General features: G+C 45.6%; 1 protein-coding gene across 2 annotated transcripts; it reads left to right on the top strand.

Moving 5' to 3' along the window:
• The first annotated feature begins 3,340 nt into the window (after window positions 1–3,340).
• ppp1r18 (protein phosphatase 1, regulatory subunit 18) lies at window positions 3,341–16,415 on the top strand. 2 transcript variants are annotated; one of them, XM_014176980.3, is made up of 3 exons: window positions 3,343–4,830; window positions 9,488–9,701; window positions 13,942–16,415. In XM_014176980.3, the coding sequence occupies exons 1-3, from the start codon at window positions 3,418–3,420 to the stop codon at window positions 13,959–13,961; spliced, it is 1,647 nt and encodes a 548-aa protein (XP_014032455.3). In that variant the 5' UTR covers window positions 3,343–3,417; the 3' UTR covers window positions 13,962–16,415. The 2 variants fall into 2 exon arrangements, with proteins under 2 accessions (XP_014032454.3, XP_014032455.3); XM_014176979.3 differs by having other exon boundaries at window positions 3,341–4,830; window positions 9,488–16,415.
• Window positions 16,416–17,275: the final 860 nt, after the last annotated feature.

Consider the following 17,275-nt stretch of genomic DNA (forward strand, 5'->3'; position numbering starts at 1 on the left):
TAAGTTTGGAAAATGATTTTTGAACATTATTTGCGTGCATGCTTAAAACGAGGAGTGCGTAATTGTGGTGAACGCTTGGCTTGCAAATGTATAGCTACGTGCAGACCAGAGGCATAGTTTGCATGTTATTCTAAACGGCAACACTAAACTATCCGTCGATGGTGTGTGCACTTTTTATGATTAGAGAAAGTAACCACCAGGGGAGGAAAAAGCCTGTGTAAAATGTCATCCAGTAAATAGGCTATGTAGTTGAGTTACATAGCCTCTACACATGATGTCATAGAAAGTACAAAGTAGGCCTATTAATAGGCAACATTTCAATAAAAAGTCTATTCTGATTTGAAAGCAAAGTGAGGCACAAATTTTTCTCCAGTTTTCTATGATCAGTTTGAAATTGAAATAAACATATGTTTATTATATTTATTACATATGTGTCCTTTTTGGCAGACCTGTTGCCAGAGCGTTAAAAGAAAGGAAGATTAAGGAACTTGCCAAAAGCAAGACCTCTTCTCTGTTATGTCTGTCTCCTCTTTACCGGAATGGAAACAACTCCTGCTGGAGAGAAAAAGGAGGGAGGAGGAGGAGCGAGAGAAGAGAGAAAAAGAGGAGGAGGACAAACTCACCAGCATGCCTGCCTGGAAGCGAGGGATCATCCAGAGGAGGAGAATGAAACAGGAGAGTTTCGGGGACAAGGAGAGGGAGGGCCCCCTCCAAGTCAAGGAGGGCAGGCCCACCTCTGATCCTGCGAGTGACCTGGACAGCTCTACACTAGTGCAGCTGAGAAGTGAACCACCACTCAGCCCAGACATCACAGGGCCTTGGCTGGATGAAGAGGCTAAACCGCCGAGTCTGGTGTTAAAGGAGACCATCATCCCTGTCGGACAAAACTCATTCATTCGCACACATGGCGGATGGAGGAGGGGAAGAGAAGCAGAGAGGGCTGGGGAAATGGGCCACGAGAAAGGGAATGAGCAGGATATAGAAGTAGGGAGAGAGAGGGAAAAGGAGAAAGAAAGAGGCCACGTCAAAGGTCATGATGGAGAGTCTGGGAAGGGAAGAGATATACAAATAGAGCGATACAGGGACAGGAGTGGGGGCAGAGAAAGGGACAGAAGTGACAGGAGAGAGGCTAGCAGGGATACTGTGAGAGACAGGGAAAGGGATTGCCCAAGGGGGAGAAAAGAGGAGGAGAGGGAGGAGGGAGACTCAGATTCTCCAACCCCCAAGTACCCCTATCCACTAGTCCCAGGCCTTCGTACCATCAGAGCAGACAACATCATCATTATTGAACAGGACAGAAAGGGAAGTGATGAAAGGAGGAGTAGAAGGAGAGAGTGGGAGAGGAAGGTAATGGAAGAGAAGCAGGAAAGTAGAGATGTAAAGATGGACCTCAAGGAGTTTCTGGCTGGTGGAGGGAGTGTCACAGAGATCCGAGCATCAGAAATATTGATAATTAAACCCTTAGCTGGCACTGAGGACTCAAGAAGTGGAGGTCTAAAAGGGACAGGCAGGGAAGGAGATGGAGAAAGAGGGAGAGATGCCAAGTGCAATAAAGATGGAGGGAAGGACTGTGAGAGGCAGCTGGAGAGAGAGGTGGCATGGTTGATGATGAAAGATAAAGAGAGGGAAAACTTGAGGGAGAAAGACCGACCACGGATACAAGTAGCTTCTTCAGAAAAAGAGGATAGGAGATATGGTGACACAGATGACAGTATCCACAACGAGAGAGGAGTTAGGGTGAGTGAGCTGCTGAGTAAATTTGGGGAGCATACAAAGAAATTCAGAGAACATCCAAAACCCCCGTCTCGGTCTAAAAGCTCAGAATGTTTCATCCGGCCTGGCAGGGACAGAGAAACGTTTTGTCTGGAAGAGGACGATGATGGAGACAGGAGAGGGGAGGAGAAACATGCAGGATTCAGGGGTGTGCCCAAGCGGTCATTCAGTTTCACTGACCGTGTGATATGCGCAAAGGAGAATGGCATGCAGGATGAGGGGAACCATGATAGGAAGGTGGTGGAGAGGACATATTCAGACAGGAGGGTGGCAGCAAGGGGAGATGTAGTGGAGGGGGAATGGTCAGAGAGGGGAGGCAAGCAGGGGTGCTGGACCTGGCTTTCAGATAAAGAGCGGGCAGGGAAGCATGGAGAGGGATGCATAAAAGCAGACAGGGCGGTAGGGGGACAGCATGAGAGACAGCCTGCTTTGGAAAGTAACACCGGGAAAGAGATTGACCGTTGGATCGAGAGAGTAACAGGAGTGGAGTTAGATTTTAGTAACAAGGGGACAGAGGAACTAACAGAGAATATGTATGGGGAGGTAGGGTTTACAATGGCCTCAGTTAAAAACACAGAGGCCTCATTTGCGCGAAGAGTGCCCATCAAACATGATGGGCGAGAGAGAGCAGTGGAAAGAGAGGTAAAGCAAACGAGAGAAGAAAGCGAGAGAGGGATGGACAGGGCGAGGAGCAAAGAGAGAGAGGGGGTGGATGGAAGACAGGCAGAACCTCAAGTGCGAGAGAGAAAGGGGTCCGACTTTAGGAGAGGATCAGATTCAAGGCACATGAAGAGGGTATCAGAGGTAAGGGACTGCACCATTTCAGTTGAAACAACTCAGCAAAACTGTGTCATCACCCTCTCCGTAGACAGAGCCAGTCCTCCTCAGTCTGTCGATAGTCATTACAAACATGTGTCAGCATTTACAGAGTGCTCATCAACTTTGCTCAGCACTGTGGCACATAAAGGAACAGATTGGCATAGTAGTCAAGGAGCACTGGGGCACCATTCAACCCAGTCACCACTGTCACAGCACACAGAGGATCTCATCAACAAGATAGAGAGAGTGGGGGGGACTGTGAATGAACGTGACAATCACAAAGGGACCCAAACATTGATGCAGGATAGCAAAGGCGTGATGAGGGAGGACACAGAGACTGAGAGAGGGAGCAAAGCTTATAGGAAGCCAGGTGAGGTAAGCAAGGACACTACACATCCACCTGGCGCACACGTGCGCAGTCATGTTTATCCCAAAAAGTCAGTTCAGGAAGTGACCCCTAAGTGTCCTAAGTCTCCAAAGCGCGTTGCCTCAGTTGGAATCCCTCCAATGCCACTTGAGATACACATACCCAGAACAGTGTTCTATGGTGTGGGGGAGCCAAGCCTCCAAAGCAAATACAACCAGAGCTGCGAAGGAGAGGGAGGGAAAGGTGTGGAGAGGAAGAACAGTTGGAGGATCGGCAAGCCCTTGTCTCACATCGAATCCTTGCGAGAGAAAATCCAACAGAGAGAGAAGGGGAGGCTGTGGAACATGGAGGGAGTGGCAGCGATGGGGGATGATGGAGATGCGACTGAGGGGACAGAAAAGGCTGGGACTAGAAGGACTAGAAAAGCTTCAAGTTCAGACTGGTGTGAGGAAGGAGAGATGGGGAACGAAATGGAGCGAGAGAGACAGAGACAGGAAGGCTCCGCACCGCAGACAACATCCACTCAGTTTGACGTCACACAGGAAGTGAGCGTGTCGAAAGCCGTCTCCCAGCTTCCTGTTCCTCTCTCATTCTCGCAAGCTGTCAAAGGAGAGAAAGAAACCGGGGGGAACTCCATCGCAGCCTGTGAAGTAGCCTTGTTCAGCTGTCACACGACTGAGAGAGAGGAAGATCCAACCAAACATGTACTAGCGGAGTTACGGTGCGACAGGGGTCGGCAGAGGAAACAGAACACCGGAGGCAGAGGAGAAGAAGGAGAGGATAAACTCTCGGAGGAAGAATACAGGCTGCATTATCTATCTCCTTCACACTCTCCCGTGCCCTTAGACTCTCTCTCCCCCTCTCTGCTTCACCCTCCCTCTCTTGCTGAGATGAGCCGGATCTATAACTTGAAAACGGTGGGGTCCAGGACGGCGTTGTGCATGAGTGACAGGACCGTGGATAGGCCTATCCCGTCACACACTCCGAAGGTACAGTCCCACATATCCGCAGAACAACAGGAGCCATGCAGTCCAGAGATATCAGTTGGGAGGCTGACACAGAAGAAGCTGTGGGGTGGTGGTGGGGCATCTGGGAATAAAGCCTCTTCCAGCGATGAGAAGTCCGGACTTCAGACTGTACAGCGTCAGGTGGAACAGCTTCAGTTGCGAGAACAACAGGAAGTACAGAGACTATCACATGATGACAACTCAGCACGGTCGTCTTTTGGACAAAATAATAATTTGAAAGATAAAGAGTCTAAAGCTCAGCAAAGCCCTAGGATATCACACAACCAGCCTAATAAGGAACCTCAGCAGGAGCATCCAAGGCAAAAGGACCATCAAACAATCCTAAGTCCCAGAAAATCTCAGTCCAATCTGCAACTGCACTCTGAAAGGCCTCCTCAACCCATGCAGGCCCAGTCCAACCAACCCAAACAGGCCCGATCCATTACCATCAACTCCAGATCTCTCCTGACCCCCTCTCCTGAGAACTCATTACACCCAGACCAGGGAGTCCCAACCACCCAATCAGCTTCCCCATCCCAGTCCCCCTCCGTCTCTCCCTCCCCTTCCCCTTCTCCGAGCCATTTCACCATCAGAAGCCTCTCTGGAGGCCAGCAGGTCAAGAGGGGCACCACCATCACCATCACCCCCAGGAAGCCTGTTGGAGGGGCAGCCGTGGAAGCAGTTTCAGTATCCTCAGGACCCCTGGCCAATACGTCTGCCCAGTCCCAGATGCCTGTCCTAACCGAGGAAGTAGAGAGAGGCAAGAAGAGGTACCCCACTGCGGAGGAGATCGAAGTGATCGGCGGGTATCAGAACCTGGACAAGTCCTGCCTGGTCAAGACTTCCAAAGCATCTCCCAAAGGGGTGAGTGTAGACTGCCTTTTGGCATATTGCAGCCTATGCACTACAAATTGTATTGATGATGTATCGCATCTTGTAGTGATGATCATGGATCCCATCATCTAAGGTTGTGTTTAATAAAGACCCAATTGGTAAAACAAAACAAAAATTGCGGAAAATGGCTTGAATAGACTATCAGTATGTTATGGGATAAGATCGATGATAGTGTTTTGAGTTGTCACACTCATACTGTGACGGTCAGAAAACGTCACCTCTTTCCTACTTGCTTCCATTTGAACCTTTTTATCACCAGTCCCCAGAATGCTCCCCATCATGTAGAATCCCCTTTCACTAGCATTAGAACATCCTGTTTGATTGAACTGAGGAGTTAGAACACATCAACTGAGCTAAGCCTGTTAAAGCCTTATCAAGCATGACATCATGATTCTCAGCTGTAAAGTAGCCTACTGGTAGCAGTGGCTGTGTGGTCTCATTTAATAATAAACTAATTATAAACCCTTTATAAATCATTTGTTAGGGTAACCGTAGTGTATAGAATTACCAGTCACTTTCAAATTAGCCTTCATGTAACACTTGAGGCTAGGAGGGGTAGAGAGGAAATCACACAGACAACCAGAGCCACCCCTCCTCCCCCCTATCTCTTTCTGTCTGTCTAACCGGAGGTTTTGCAGAGACGAGGTATGTGGGTTGTGAATCAGTTATCACTTCTTTCTGTTTCATATAGAAAGACAAGTTATCCCACAAAAGTTAAAAATGCTTTTAACATTGCGTCCCCTTTTCGTGAAAACATTTGGAGCCATAGCCCGTTAGTGACTGGATGCTTCCCGGTACCATTTCAGACACAGAAGAGTCTTTTAGAGTACTGTAATTAGGACGCCTACATAACAAAGTGGCTCATCGGGGCAGAACTAAAGACAAGGCTGGCAGTCTCCCCACACAAATAAAGCAAGAGCTTTAGAATGGGATGAGTCTGGTACAGTCTGTTTATATAGTAAGTTAGACCAGAATGTGCATATTTAAAGCAATTACTGTATACAGTCTACCTATTGTTATATACTTAAACATGTATGGTTTATGTACTGTACTTTACTCAGACAGCATGACCTTTAGTATAAAGCATGTTGCTATTGCATTTTGCCTATCAGCATCTTGTTTCCTTTAGTTTTCTGTCCATAATGTAAGATGCTACACAGTTCACGGACTGCGTCACACCATTATATTGCAGGTTACTTCCTCTGCCAGATCCTGTCTTTCAATGAGTCTGCTGTTGTTGCCTTCCCGACAAGTCTTCCTTTGTATTTTCCTGTTTCTGCTGAGTTTGTTTTGCTGCATTGGAATTTTGGCAAACGTTGACCTATTGGCATATAACAACAGCATTTGCAGGATAGGAAAGAAATGAATAGTCTCGCGATGCCTATGCCATCCTTTCAAGGCTTGTTCGATATATGGGAATGAATTATAACACCTCAAATGAAAAATAACTAACTGGTTAATTTAGCAATGGCACTATAGTTGAGGAAGCTCTCGCCATGTTTATTGTATAGTTTTTGCAACATTGACTATTGATGCTGTCCTACTGTAACCAAATTTCCAAATTATACTTTTTCAAATGGGGTCATCAAGCCCAATTTTGGTGCGACTGAGGAGGAACAGCCTCTCATGAAAGAGGAGGGTGGGATTAAACAGAAGTGTAGTGAGGGGAAACTCAACAACTGTGATTCCCTAGCTGACACTGCATGTCTGAGTCCCTGGTCAAAACGAATGCACTTTACAGAGAAAAGGGTGACATTTTGGATGCATTCACTGGATATATGCTCTCATTTCCTCTTTCAGGCCTGCTCACTTCCTCTGAATGATAGAGACAGAGAAATAGCAAATCTAGGGGAGAGTGGGGTAAGTTGAGCCAAACAGTTAGTTGAGCCACCCCTAGTTTCTAAGAAACCATACACAAGATTAATCATGTGACCAAATATTTAGGAAGAGGTCATCATTTCATGGAGTCTATGAAGGAAGAAACCACATGGAAAATGTGGTAAGCAAGTTAGTTAAAAAAATAAAAGATTTTCACAAACTCAAATGAATATATTGTGTTGTAGGTTTCATGATGCTTGTATCTAAACCAAATGTTAGAGTTTCAAGATTGTTTTATACATCAGTTGGTGTCTCTATAAGCTTCAATATGAGGTCCTAAACCTAGCATGAAAGTGCCTCCTAGCTGTGTGGGCTAATATATAGTAGTCAAAATGTTTGCCTTGGGATAAGTGGCCAGGGTTTCCCAAACTCAGTCCTCTGGACCCAAAGGGGTTCATGTTTTGGTTTTATCCCTAGCACTACAAATCTGATTCAATTAATCAAAGCTTGATGACGAGTTGATTATTTGAATCAGCTGTGTAGTGCTAGGGAAAAAACTAAACGTGCACCCCTGTTGTCCCCAGGACCGAGTTTGGGAAATGCTGGGGTAATTTGAGCCAATGGCCACCGACCCCCATTCAAATTATGATTACATTTTGTCTGTTTTATGCATTATATGCATAGTATTTTTGCCATGTGTCATGCATATGAACTAAAGATAGTGCATTTTTATTGTGACAGAGCAGACATCATCATGCCCCATGTTTACAAACGTAAACAAGCAGGGGTGTAGCCCCCCTTGAGGTTCTTGAGAGCTCAGACATGGAATTGAGAGAAGGGAAAAAGTCAATTCGAGCAGCAGCAAGGGATGAAAAAAATGTACTGAATGACACTGAAGAGGTACATTGACAAAAAATAAATGTACCGTTCGAAAGAGAGGCTATGATAGAGTAGCAGAGGCACACAAGGTCTGATCTGATGACATGGAGTCTGAGATGGTAAACATATCAAGAATCTTGCGGACCAGTTTCATGGGCTTAGTAGCCTCAAATGCAGAGAACTTGCCTACAAATTGGCACATCGAAACAACATCCCTGTCCCAGACAAGTGGTCAAGAAATGGGAGGATAAGTGATATTGAACAGAGAGCTCTATATCTGAATGTAGGTATACATTTAGGATATACAATATACCACTCCCCCATTTCATTAATTCAACTTTGACCTACCAGCACCATCACCCATTGTCACAGGATTCCATCACCCACTTACCCCAAGGCTGCTCAACTTACCTGTCACTATGCTCAAGAGACCACTTTATTTGGACAAGCTATGTTTTCAAAACTGTTATGTTTACATTAATTCTGATTATTTCCAGGGATACACAACATCCTGAAATATATAGATATCTTTGTTAGAAAGAACACTATATTTCCCTTGATGTAGTGACGCTGAATGTAAAAAACGGCTCAACATACCCCGATCTCCCCTAAAGACATTGGTTTTGAGTGAATAAATTATGCAAGGTTGTTTATTAATCGACTATGATACAGGATGTGGATTATGACAAAGTATCATCCTCTGTAACTGAATGGACATACTCTGACCGAAATCATCCAAATATATCCAAACCTAATTGGATGCATCATTCACCTGAATGAATCTCACCCACTCAGTCCACACTGAGTAATGAGAAAACCCCCAAGAATCGTTTGTTTGGTATCTGGTATCTGTTCGGCACCAAATCCTGTAATGTACTCCATCTCTCCTTTACTATTGTCGTCCTGCTGTAACTCTTCCGTAGCCTATTGGTGCTTCCTGGCCACCTGTTGCTCACGTTGCTGTCCTTGAGATCATCTCACAGGCTCATAGGCTCCCTTGGCACATCTATTTCTCTCAAACTAGACCAAGGTACCATTCTCGTCGACAGTGGCTGCCCCACATCCTGTGTAAGACATTTTTTCGAGTATTCGTAAAGGTTCCCGATGTGCCTATTTTATTTTTATTTAACCTTTATTTAACTAGGCAAGTCAGTTAAGTACAAATTCTTATTTACAATGACGGTCTACTCCGGCCAAACCCAGACGACGCTGGGCCAATTGTGCGCCGCCCTGTGGGACTCCCAATCACGGCCGGATGTGATACAGCATGGATTCGAACCAGGGACTGTAGTGACACCTCTTGCACTGAGATGCAGTGCCTTAGACCACTGTGCCACTTGGGAGCAGCGATTGACACAGTGCGCCTCCTTTCTTCCTCATTCTCTCTCTCTGGTTCTCTGTCTGTCCTCCATGTTCTCCCCTGCTGTGTTAGCCTGGGCTAATCAGTTCAGTAAGGGATTAGCCTCCTGGGCCTGAGCTTGATTCGTCTAACTTCTCTCACACCAGTTTATTATCAGGAGTGTGTGGACAGTCAGTCTGTTGTGAATATAAATGTACTACACCGACCTATAATAAAATGTACTATAACGACCTACACATACCTCCCAGGGGCCAGGTTTTACTTCCTGTTGGGTCCAGGCAGCAACTTTGTTTACACCAAAGTGAACGCAATGTCTGTGCTAACCCTCAGGGAGGGTCCGACTCAGTACAACCTAATTATGTCGTTTTTATGAGTGCCTTCAGCATCTCCCTTTCATTCGAAATAAGGGCAACACTGAAAGTACAGGTTCTTTTTTGTTATTGTTCTTGAAGCATGTCCATCCTTATTATGTAACACTGCAATGTGGTCAGGCTGTCTGTAAGGGTGTGGCTCATTTGTGTGCACTGTACTAAGCCTCTCTCCTGTGTCTGTCTTGTTTGCCTCCTCCAGGTGAAGGTGTGCTTCGACGAGACCCAGCTGGAGCAGGTGTGTGAGTACCCATCAGAGACCTCCATGTTTGACTCCACCCACTACCCCTTACTTGGTCAGGAGAAAGGGAGGGAGGAGGAGGTGCAGGAGGAAGAGGAGGAGGAGAGAGGAGTGCTTGTGTCCAGGAGCAGCAGGAATGTGGGGGCAGCAGCTGGCCTGAGAGTGATGAGAGTGGGTCAGTATATGTCACTTCCTTACAAATACACTACATGACCAAAAGTATGGGCATTAATATGGAGTTGATCCCCCCTTTGTTATTATAACAGCCTTCACTCTTCTGGGTAGGCTTTCCACTAGATGTTGGAACATTGCTGCAGGGACTTGCTTCCATTCAGCCACAATAGCATTAGTGCGGTCGGGCACTGATGTTGAATGATTAGGCCTGGCTCGCAGACGGCGTTCCAATTCATTCCAAAGGTTTTCGATGGGGTTGAGGTCAGGGCTCTGTGCAGGCGAGTCAAGTTCTGCCACACCGATCTCAGCATTTCTGTATGAACCTTGCTTTATGCACAGGGGCATTGTCATGTTGAAACGGGAAAGGGCCTTCCCCAAACTGTTGCCACAAAGTTGGAAGCACAGAATCATCTAGAATGTCATTGTATGCTGTAGCGTTAAAATTACCATTCACTGGAACTAAGGGGCCTAGCCTGAACCATGAAAAATGGCCCCAAACCATTATTTCTCCTCCACCAAACTTTACAGTTGGCACTATGCATTGGGTCAGGTAGCGTTCTTCTGGCATCTACCAAACCCAGATTCATCCATCGGACCTCCAGATGGTGAAGCATGATCACTCCAGAGAGTGCGTTTCCCATGCTCCAGTCTAATGGCTGCAAGCTCTACACCACTCCAGCCAACGCTTGGCATTGCACATGGTGAGCTTAGGCTTGTGTGTGGCTGCTCCGCCATTGATACCCATTTCATGAAGCTCCTGACGAAAAGACGTTGCTTCCAGTATCAGGAATCAAGGTAAGATGCAGACATGTCGAATTGACAATGGTTTAATATTCCAACAGGGGCAGGCAATAGACAGATCAAGGCAGGGGTCAGTAAACCAGAGGTGGGGCAACAGTACCGGACGGCAGGCAGGCTCAGGGTCAGGGTAGGCAGAGGTCAACAATCCAGAGGTGGGGCAAAGGTACAGGTCAGCAGGCAGGCTCAGCGTCAAGGGCAGGCAGAGTGGTCAGGCAGGTGGGCTCAGAGTCAGGACAGGCAAGGGTCAAAACCAGGAGGGCGAGAAAAAGGAGAGACTGGAAAAAACAGGAGCTGAGAAAAAACGCTGATTGACTTGACAAACTAGACGAACTGGCAATGGACAAACAGAGAACACAGGAGACAAAGGGCTGTGAGACATAAGTTTGACTCTGGACACATGAAAGGTGGGATGTATACGAAGAGTACTGGGCAACAGAAGACTAACAGCAGAGGGGCTAATAATCTTGGAGATGGGAAATGGACCGATAAACCAGGGAGAGAGTTTTCCGGATTCCACCCGGAAGGGCAGATCCCGGGTGGATAACCATACCTTCTGCCCAAGACGATACCGGGGGGCCGGGGTCCGATGGCGATCCGCCTGTTGTTGATACCTGGAGGTGGTCTTGAGGAGGGCCGACTGGGATTTCCTCCAGGTACGACGACAGCGGCGGACAAACATCTGGGCAGAAGGTACACTGACCTCTTCCTCCTGCTCGGGAAAGAGCAGGGGATGATATCCCAAAGAACACTCAATCGGAGATAGGCCCATGGCATAGCAGGGAAGGGTGTTGTGGGCGTACTCAACACACACTAGCTGCTACCTCCAGGAGGTGGGATTGGCGGAGACCAGGCAGCGCAGAGTAGTCTCAAGATCCTGGTTGGCTCGCTCCGACTGGCCATTGGACTGGGGGTGGAACCCAGAAGTCAGGCTGGCCGACAACCCAATGAGGGCACAGAGCACTTCCAGAACCTGGACAAGAACTGAGGCCCCCAGTCAGAGACCATGTCCGCGGGCAGTCCATGGATCCGGAAGAGGTGCTGCACCATGAACTGGGCCTTCTCCTTGGCCGAGGGTAGTTTAGGGAGAGGGATGAAGTGAGCGGCCTTGGAAAACTGGTCAACCACAGTCAGGATGGCAGTGTTGCCCTCAGACGGGGTAAGACCCATGATGAAATCCAGGGATATGTGGGACCAGGATCGGTGAGGGGCAGGCAGTGGTTGCAGAAGACCAGCCTGGGCTTGCCGAGGAGTCTTATTTTGAGCACAGACCGTGCAGGCGTATACAAACGCGGCGACATCCGGAACCATCATAGGCCACCAAAAGCATTGTCGTATGAAGGCCAGGGTCCGACGGGACCCCGGGTGGCAGGCAAGCCTGGAGGAATGGGCCCACTCCAGGACCGCAGAGCGGACAGCATCAGGCACAAACATCCGATTATCAGGGGCCCCCAGGATTCGGCTAGGACCGCTGCACCTCTCAGACCTGTTTCCCTATACCCCAGTTGAGTGCTGTCACCAAGCACGAGGTGGGAAGGATGGTCTCAGGCTCCGGGGTGGTACCCGTGGGGCTATAGCAGCAGGAAACTGCATTCGGCTTGACATTCTTGGATCCCAGCATTACGAGAGGGAAAAGTTGAACCGTATGAACAGCAGGGCCCATCTGGCTTGCCTGGAGTTGAGGCTCTTGGCGGTGTGGAGATACTCCAGGTTGCTGTGGTCGATTCACAGGATGAATGGGTGTTCCGCCCCCTCCAGCCAGTGCCTCCATTCCTCCAACGCCATCTTCACCGCGAGAAGCTCACGATTCCCCACATCGTAGTTCTTTTCCGTGGCGTTGAGACGGTGTGAAAAGAAGGTGCAGGGATGTAGCTTGAGGTCCAGGGCAGAATGCTGGGACAGGACCGCCCCCACTCCGACATCAGAAGCATCGGCCTCCACCACAAACTGGTGGGAAGTGTCCGGATGAACCAAGATGGGAGCTGTGGTGAAGTGATGTTTGAGGTCCCGGAATGCCCGGTCAGCAGCTGGAGACCACGTGAATTGAACCTTGGGCGAGGTGAGTGCAGACAGGGGGGAAGTCAGGGTGCTGTAACCCCCAGATAAAGCGGCGATAGAAGTTGGCAAACCCCAGGAAGCATTGCAACTGCAGCCTGGAAGTAGGCTGGGGCCAATCCACCATCACTCTCACCTTCCCGGGATCCATTTTCACACTCCCTGCAACGATGATGAAACCCAGAAAAGAGATGGTGGAACGATTGAACTCACACTTCTCTGCTTTTACAAACAGCTGGTTCTCCAGGAGGCGTTGGAGAACCTGTCAGACGTGGAGCACATATTCTTGGCTGGAACGGGAGAAGATGAGGACAAAGACAAACCGGTTCAACATGTCCCGGAGAACGTCATTGACCAGACACTGGAACACAGCAGGGGCATTGGTAAGGCCAAATGGCATGAACAGATACTCGTAATGACCACAGGCCGTGTTGAAGGCGGTCTTCCACTCGCAAGGTGGGATCCCTGGGCGTGCAAGCAAAATCCAATTTCCTCTACCTCCGTTGTTCCCGTAATCACCCATCGATACGGATGGTCAAAGCGATGAGGGAATCAAGCTCAGTAGGTAACTACCGGGCTGCAAGCTCATCCTTGACCTCCTCCGAGACGCCGTGCAGGAACATATCGAACAGTGCCTCTTGATTCCAAGCACTCTCCGCTTGTTCCAACACAGCAGTAGCCCAGGTGAGAGCCCTCCCGGTCATCAGCGTGATGAGGTAGGCTATCTTGGAGCGATCCGAGGGGAAGGAGGAGGGCTGAAGCTTGAAGACGAGGACACACTGAGCTAGGATCGCCCGACAGGTGCTTGGCTCTCCATTGAAGCGTTCCGGAGGAGGTAAGTGGGGCTCCCGAGAAGGTGGAGTGATCGATGAGACGCCGCTGCTAGTACTTCGCGGCTGAGCTGTTGTTGCTTCTAGACATTTCCACTTCACAATAAAAGCATTTACAGTTGACCAGGGCAGCTCTAGCAGGGCAGAAATTTGAAGAACTGACTTTTTGGAAAACATGACTGCCATGTTGAAAGTCACTGAGCGCTTCAGTAAGGCCATTCTACTGCCAATATTTGTCTATGGAGATTGCATGGCTGTGTGCTCGATTGTATACACCTGTCAGCAACGGGTGTTGCTATAATAGCCCGAATCCACTCATTTGAAGGTGTGTCCACATACTTTTGTATTTGTAGTGCAGTTGAATACCTGTGCAAACCATTGCAAAACATTCTGCAACGAAACCAAGTGTTTCTAATTGGACAAGTCCAGGTTAGTCCCTCTCAGTTTTCGCCCTTCTGCATCCGTTTTGTTTCCAGTGAATACACCCCTCAGTCATGAAATGTGGTTGTCCAGTCTGAATTGTGTCTCATAACTCCTCTTTATCTCTTTATTTTACAGATGAGTCTTGCCATCGATAGACATCAGTCGGTTCGCCAAATTGCTCAAGTTATGTGGTTAAGATTTGATTTATCTTGCAATATGACTTTTATTTTCCTGTATTTTGTTTCTTTGAAATTATTCATTTAATGTTTGTAATCTTTTTTGATGTACAATGTTTTATTTTACATAGGATCAGGGACTATTGGTTTTGATAACAGTTTTATGTAGTTTGTGAGATGAATGTGTAACGATGTGCGCTGAGAGTCGGGAAGCAAATTCAGGGAGTGAGTGTTTTAATAAATAAACGCAACATAATACAAACCAAGAAACACGAACAACGCACAGACATGAAACAGAAACAATAACGCCTGAGGAAGGAACCAAATGGAGTGACATATATAAGGAACGTAATCAGGGAAGTGATGGGGTCCAGGCGTGTCTGATGATGCGCAGGTGCGCGTAACAATGGTGACAGGTGTGCGCCATAACGAGCAGCCTGGTGTCCAACAGGCTGGAGAGGGAGCACACGTGACAGAATGGTGGAGCCTCAACTCCTCTATTTCAGGGTAAAAGTGTAAAGACAATATGAAAACATGGTACATATTGTAGCCTATACGTTTTACTATATACACTTGTTGTATTTTTACTGTCAGGTGTGTACTATTGGGTGATGATCACACGTCTATGCAAGTTAGTGGATTACAAATGTATGGTAAAAAGGGTCCGGTCAGTTTAGTTTTAGTTAGCTTAGTTCAACAACACAACGTCTCTACTGTATATAAACTCTGCATCAGCACTGTAACGATTCAATGTGCATTCCAAATGACACCCTATTCCCGATAGGGCTCTGGACAAAAGTAGTGCACTATGTGCCCTGGTCAAAAGTAGTGCACTATAAAGGGATTAGAATGTCATTTTGGACGCATCCTCAATGAAGCTTACAGTATATCATCTGGTCCCTGTGCCTGCTGGATTTGCTCATACAGATGATATAAAGAACAGGTCATCTACAAGTTCAAGATTAATTTTGAGCCTTGTGAACACCCCTCATATGTAGTTTCTGGCAAACCATGGCTATATGTAACATCATGACAATTCTCTTTTATTCAATTACTGTTTCTGTTTGAACCACAAAATGGATTTCAGCTAGCCTTAATGCAGATTATTGAAAACACTGATGATACGTTATGGAATAATCACCAATAGACATTATTATAATATATTTTTTTATGTTTCACTGTTTGCCCTTTAGTGGAATTAATGTGGTAGAATGAAAAAGAGTAGTATATCTGCTGTATCTATACTAATGTGACTGCACAGTTTTGAATGGAAAAGGTATTATGTTTGTGACTCTGGTGTTATTGTGTGAGACTACAGCACATGGGTGATGTGGGTGAAAACATGATTTAAGGGATGTTTACAACATTTAATGCATAGAATGGTCCTTTGGAGGAAGGATTGGTGACATATATTTGGCATTTGTATCTAAAAGCATAATTGAGAAATAATTCATCAAAGTTGGAATATTTATGAAATGTTGGTTTTACACAGGTCTCTTTTAAGACCACTTATGTTAATCTGTAGGTGCTACAAAGCAAACATTGGTGGCATATGAAGCTTTACCGCTTGCTCTGTAATGTGGTTAGTATTTTGTTTTCAATAACAATTTTCTTGCATTAATTTATGAATACCGAAGAATAAGTATATTTTTTGATTTAGCAATTTTTTATATATATTGTTGAACGTAATATACTCTATGGACATATCAAAGTTCTCTGCTACTTTTAGAATTATTATCCAATTTGTAAGCATTAAGAACAGAGTGAATGTGAAAATGGATTCAAAATGGTTGCCCTGTGCTGGTGATTTGCAGGATGTACAATATGTTGAAAAATTGCCAAATATTTTTTTCTATATTCTATATTCTTGTTTATATTATATTCATTAATTTATGTAAGAAAATTGTTATTGAAATCAAAATATCACTCATGTTTCAAAGTAAGCGGTAAAGATTTATTAGACAGGTTTTTGTAGCACCTACATATGAAACATTATGGCATCTGAAAGGAGGCCTGGGTAAGGCCAAAATGTAATAAATATGACTACTTCGATTAATTATTTCTCAATTCTGCTTTTAAATACAAATGTCAAATATATGTCAATCATCCTTCCTCCAAAGAAGCATTCTATGGATTAAATGTTGTGAAAATCTCCCAAATCATGGTATTTTTTCATCCTGGTTTTGTGAGGAATCACCGACATCCCAAATAAGGGCACAAACGATATAATGGCTCCATGGGATGCTGTCATCTCAATTTTAGGTGCTCTTTTTTGATGAAAAATAATCTAAATGAAGAATATCAAATTGATGGTATATCTGATTTATGCTCCCACGAGTGCAATTTTAATACTTGGTTTTATTCTGTTTTCTATTGTGGTCGAAGAAGCTGGCTTCATGAGAGAAAAACATCAAATAAATTATTTGAAACTAATTGAAGTGTCATGATGGGTTGTGTAGATGTGACTATGCATACATTTATGTTTCAAGGATATTTAGAGAGTATGTGATATTACCATGTCATGGTGGGACTTCTTGTGCACAAACGTGGCTGCATTGATGCAATAATTTACAATTACAGCACAGAGGTTACAGTGTCGCTGTCCAAACCAATGATGTATATAAACCCTGGATTACTGTTGCTATGTATTGACCAAGAACAGGCTTTGAAGCCACCGGTCAGCCTTATTGACACTCCTCAGAAAATAAGTAATCCACAGGAATGAATAGAATTCTACAGTATTTCAATTAAATGTTTAAATGACAAAATTAGATGTATTTAAGTATTTTGTGTGTTGTAGTAGGGACAGTAACATTAGTACTTTCCAAAAAGTATACTTTAAGGAAAATGTTTAAATATTTTCTTACATTTTTTTGTTTAGCTCTCATAATATAATTTAGAAGTATGCACTAAGTTGTCTGTAATATAACAAACGTGTCAAAAACAAATGTAGACATTAATAAGTGCATTTCTATAGCTTCCAAAATATTTTTTACAATGGTGGTGGAGAGCCCAGATGGAGGCACGGTGGCTTCAACACAGCACCCCCTGTCAGTCATCTAGTGCAGTGTTTAGGAAAAAAAGAAGTCCAATAGGATTTGATACAGGTGACACAAAATCCTATAGGACTGCGAGAATCTTACAGGATCCAATATGAATACCTTTAATTTCCAATTGGAAAACATTAGTCCAATAGGATACCAAAATGATTCTGATAGAGGTGACACAAAATCCTATAGGATTGTGAATATAGAATTCTATTGGAAAAATCACTAATCCTATAGGATTTTTTA

Source organism: Salmo salar, chromosome 27 (assembly GCF_965601325.2).
Source record: "Salmo salar chromosome 27, fSalSal1, whole genome shotgun sequence".
NCBI lineage: Eukaryota > Metazoa > Chordata > Actinopteri > Salmoniformes > Salmonidae > Salmo > Salmo salar.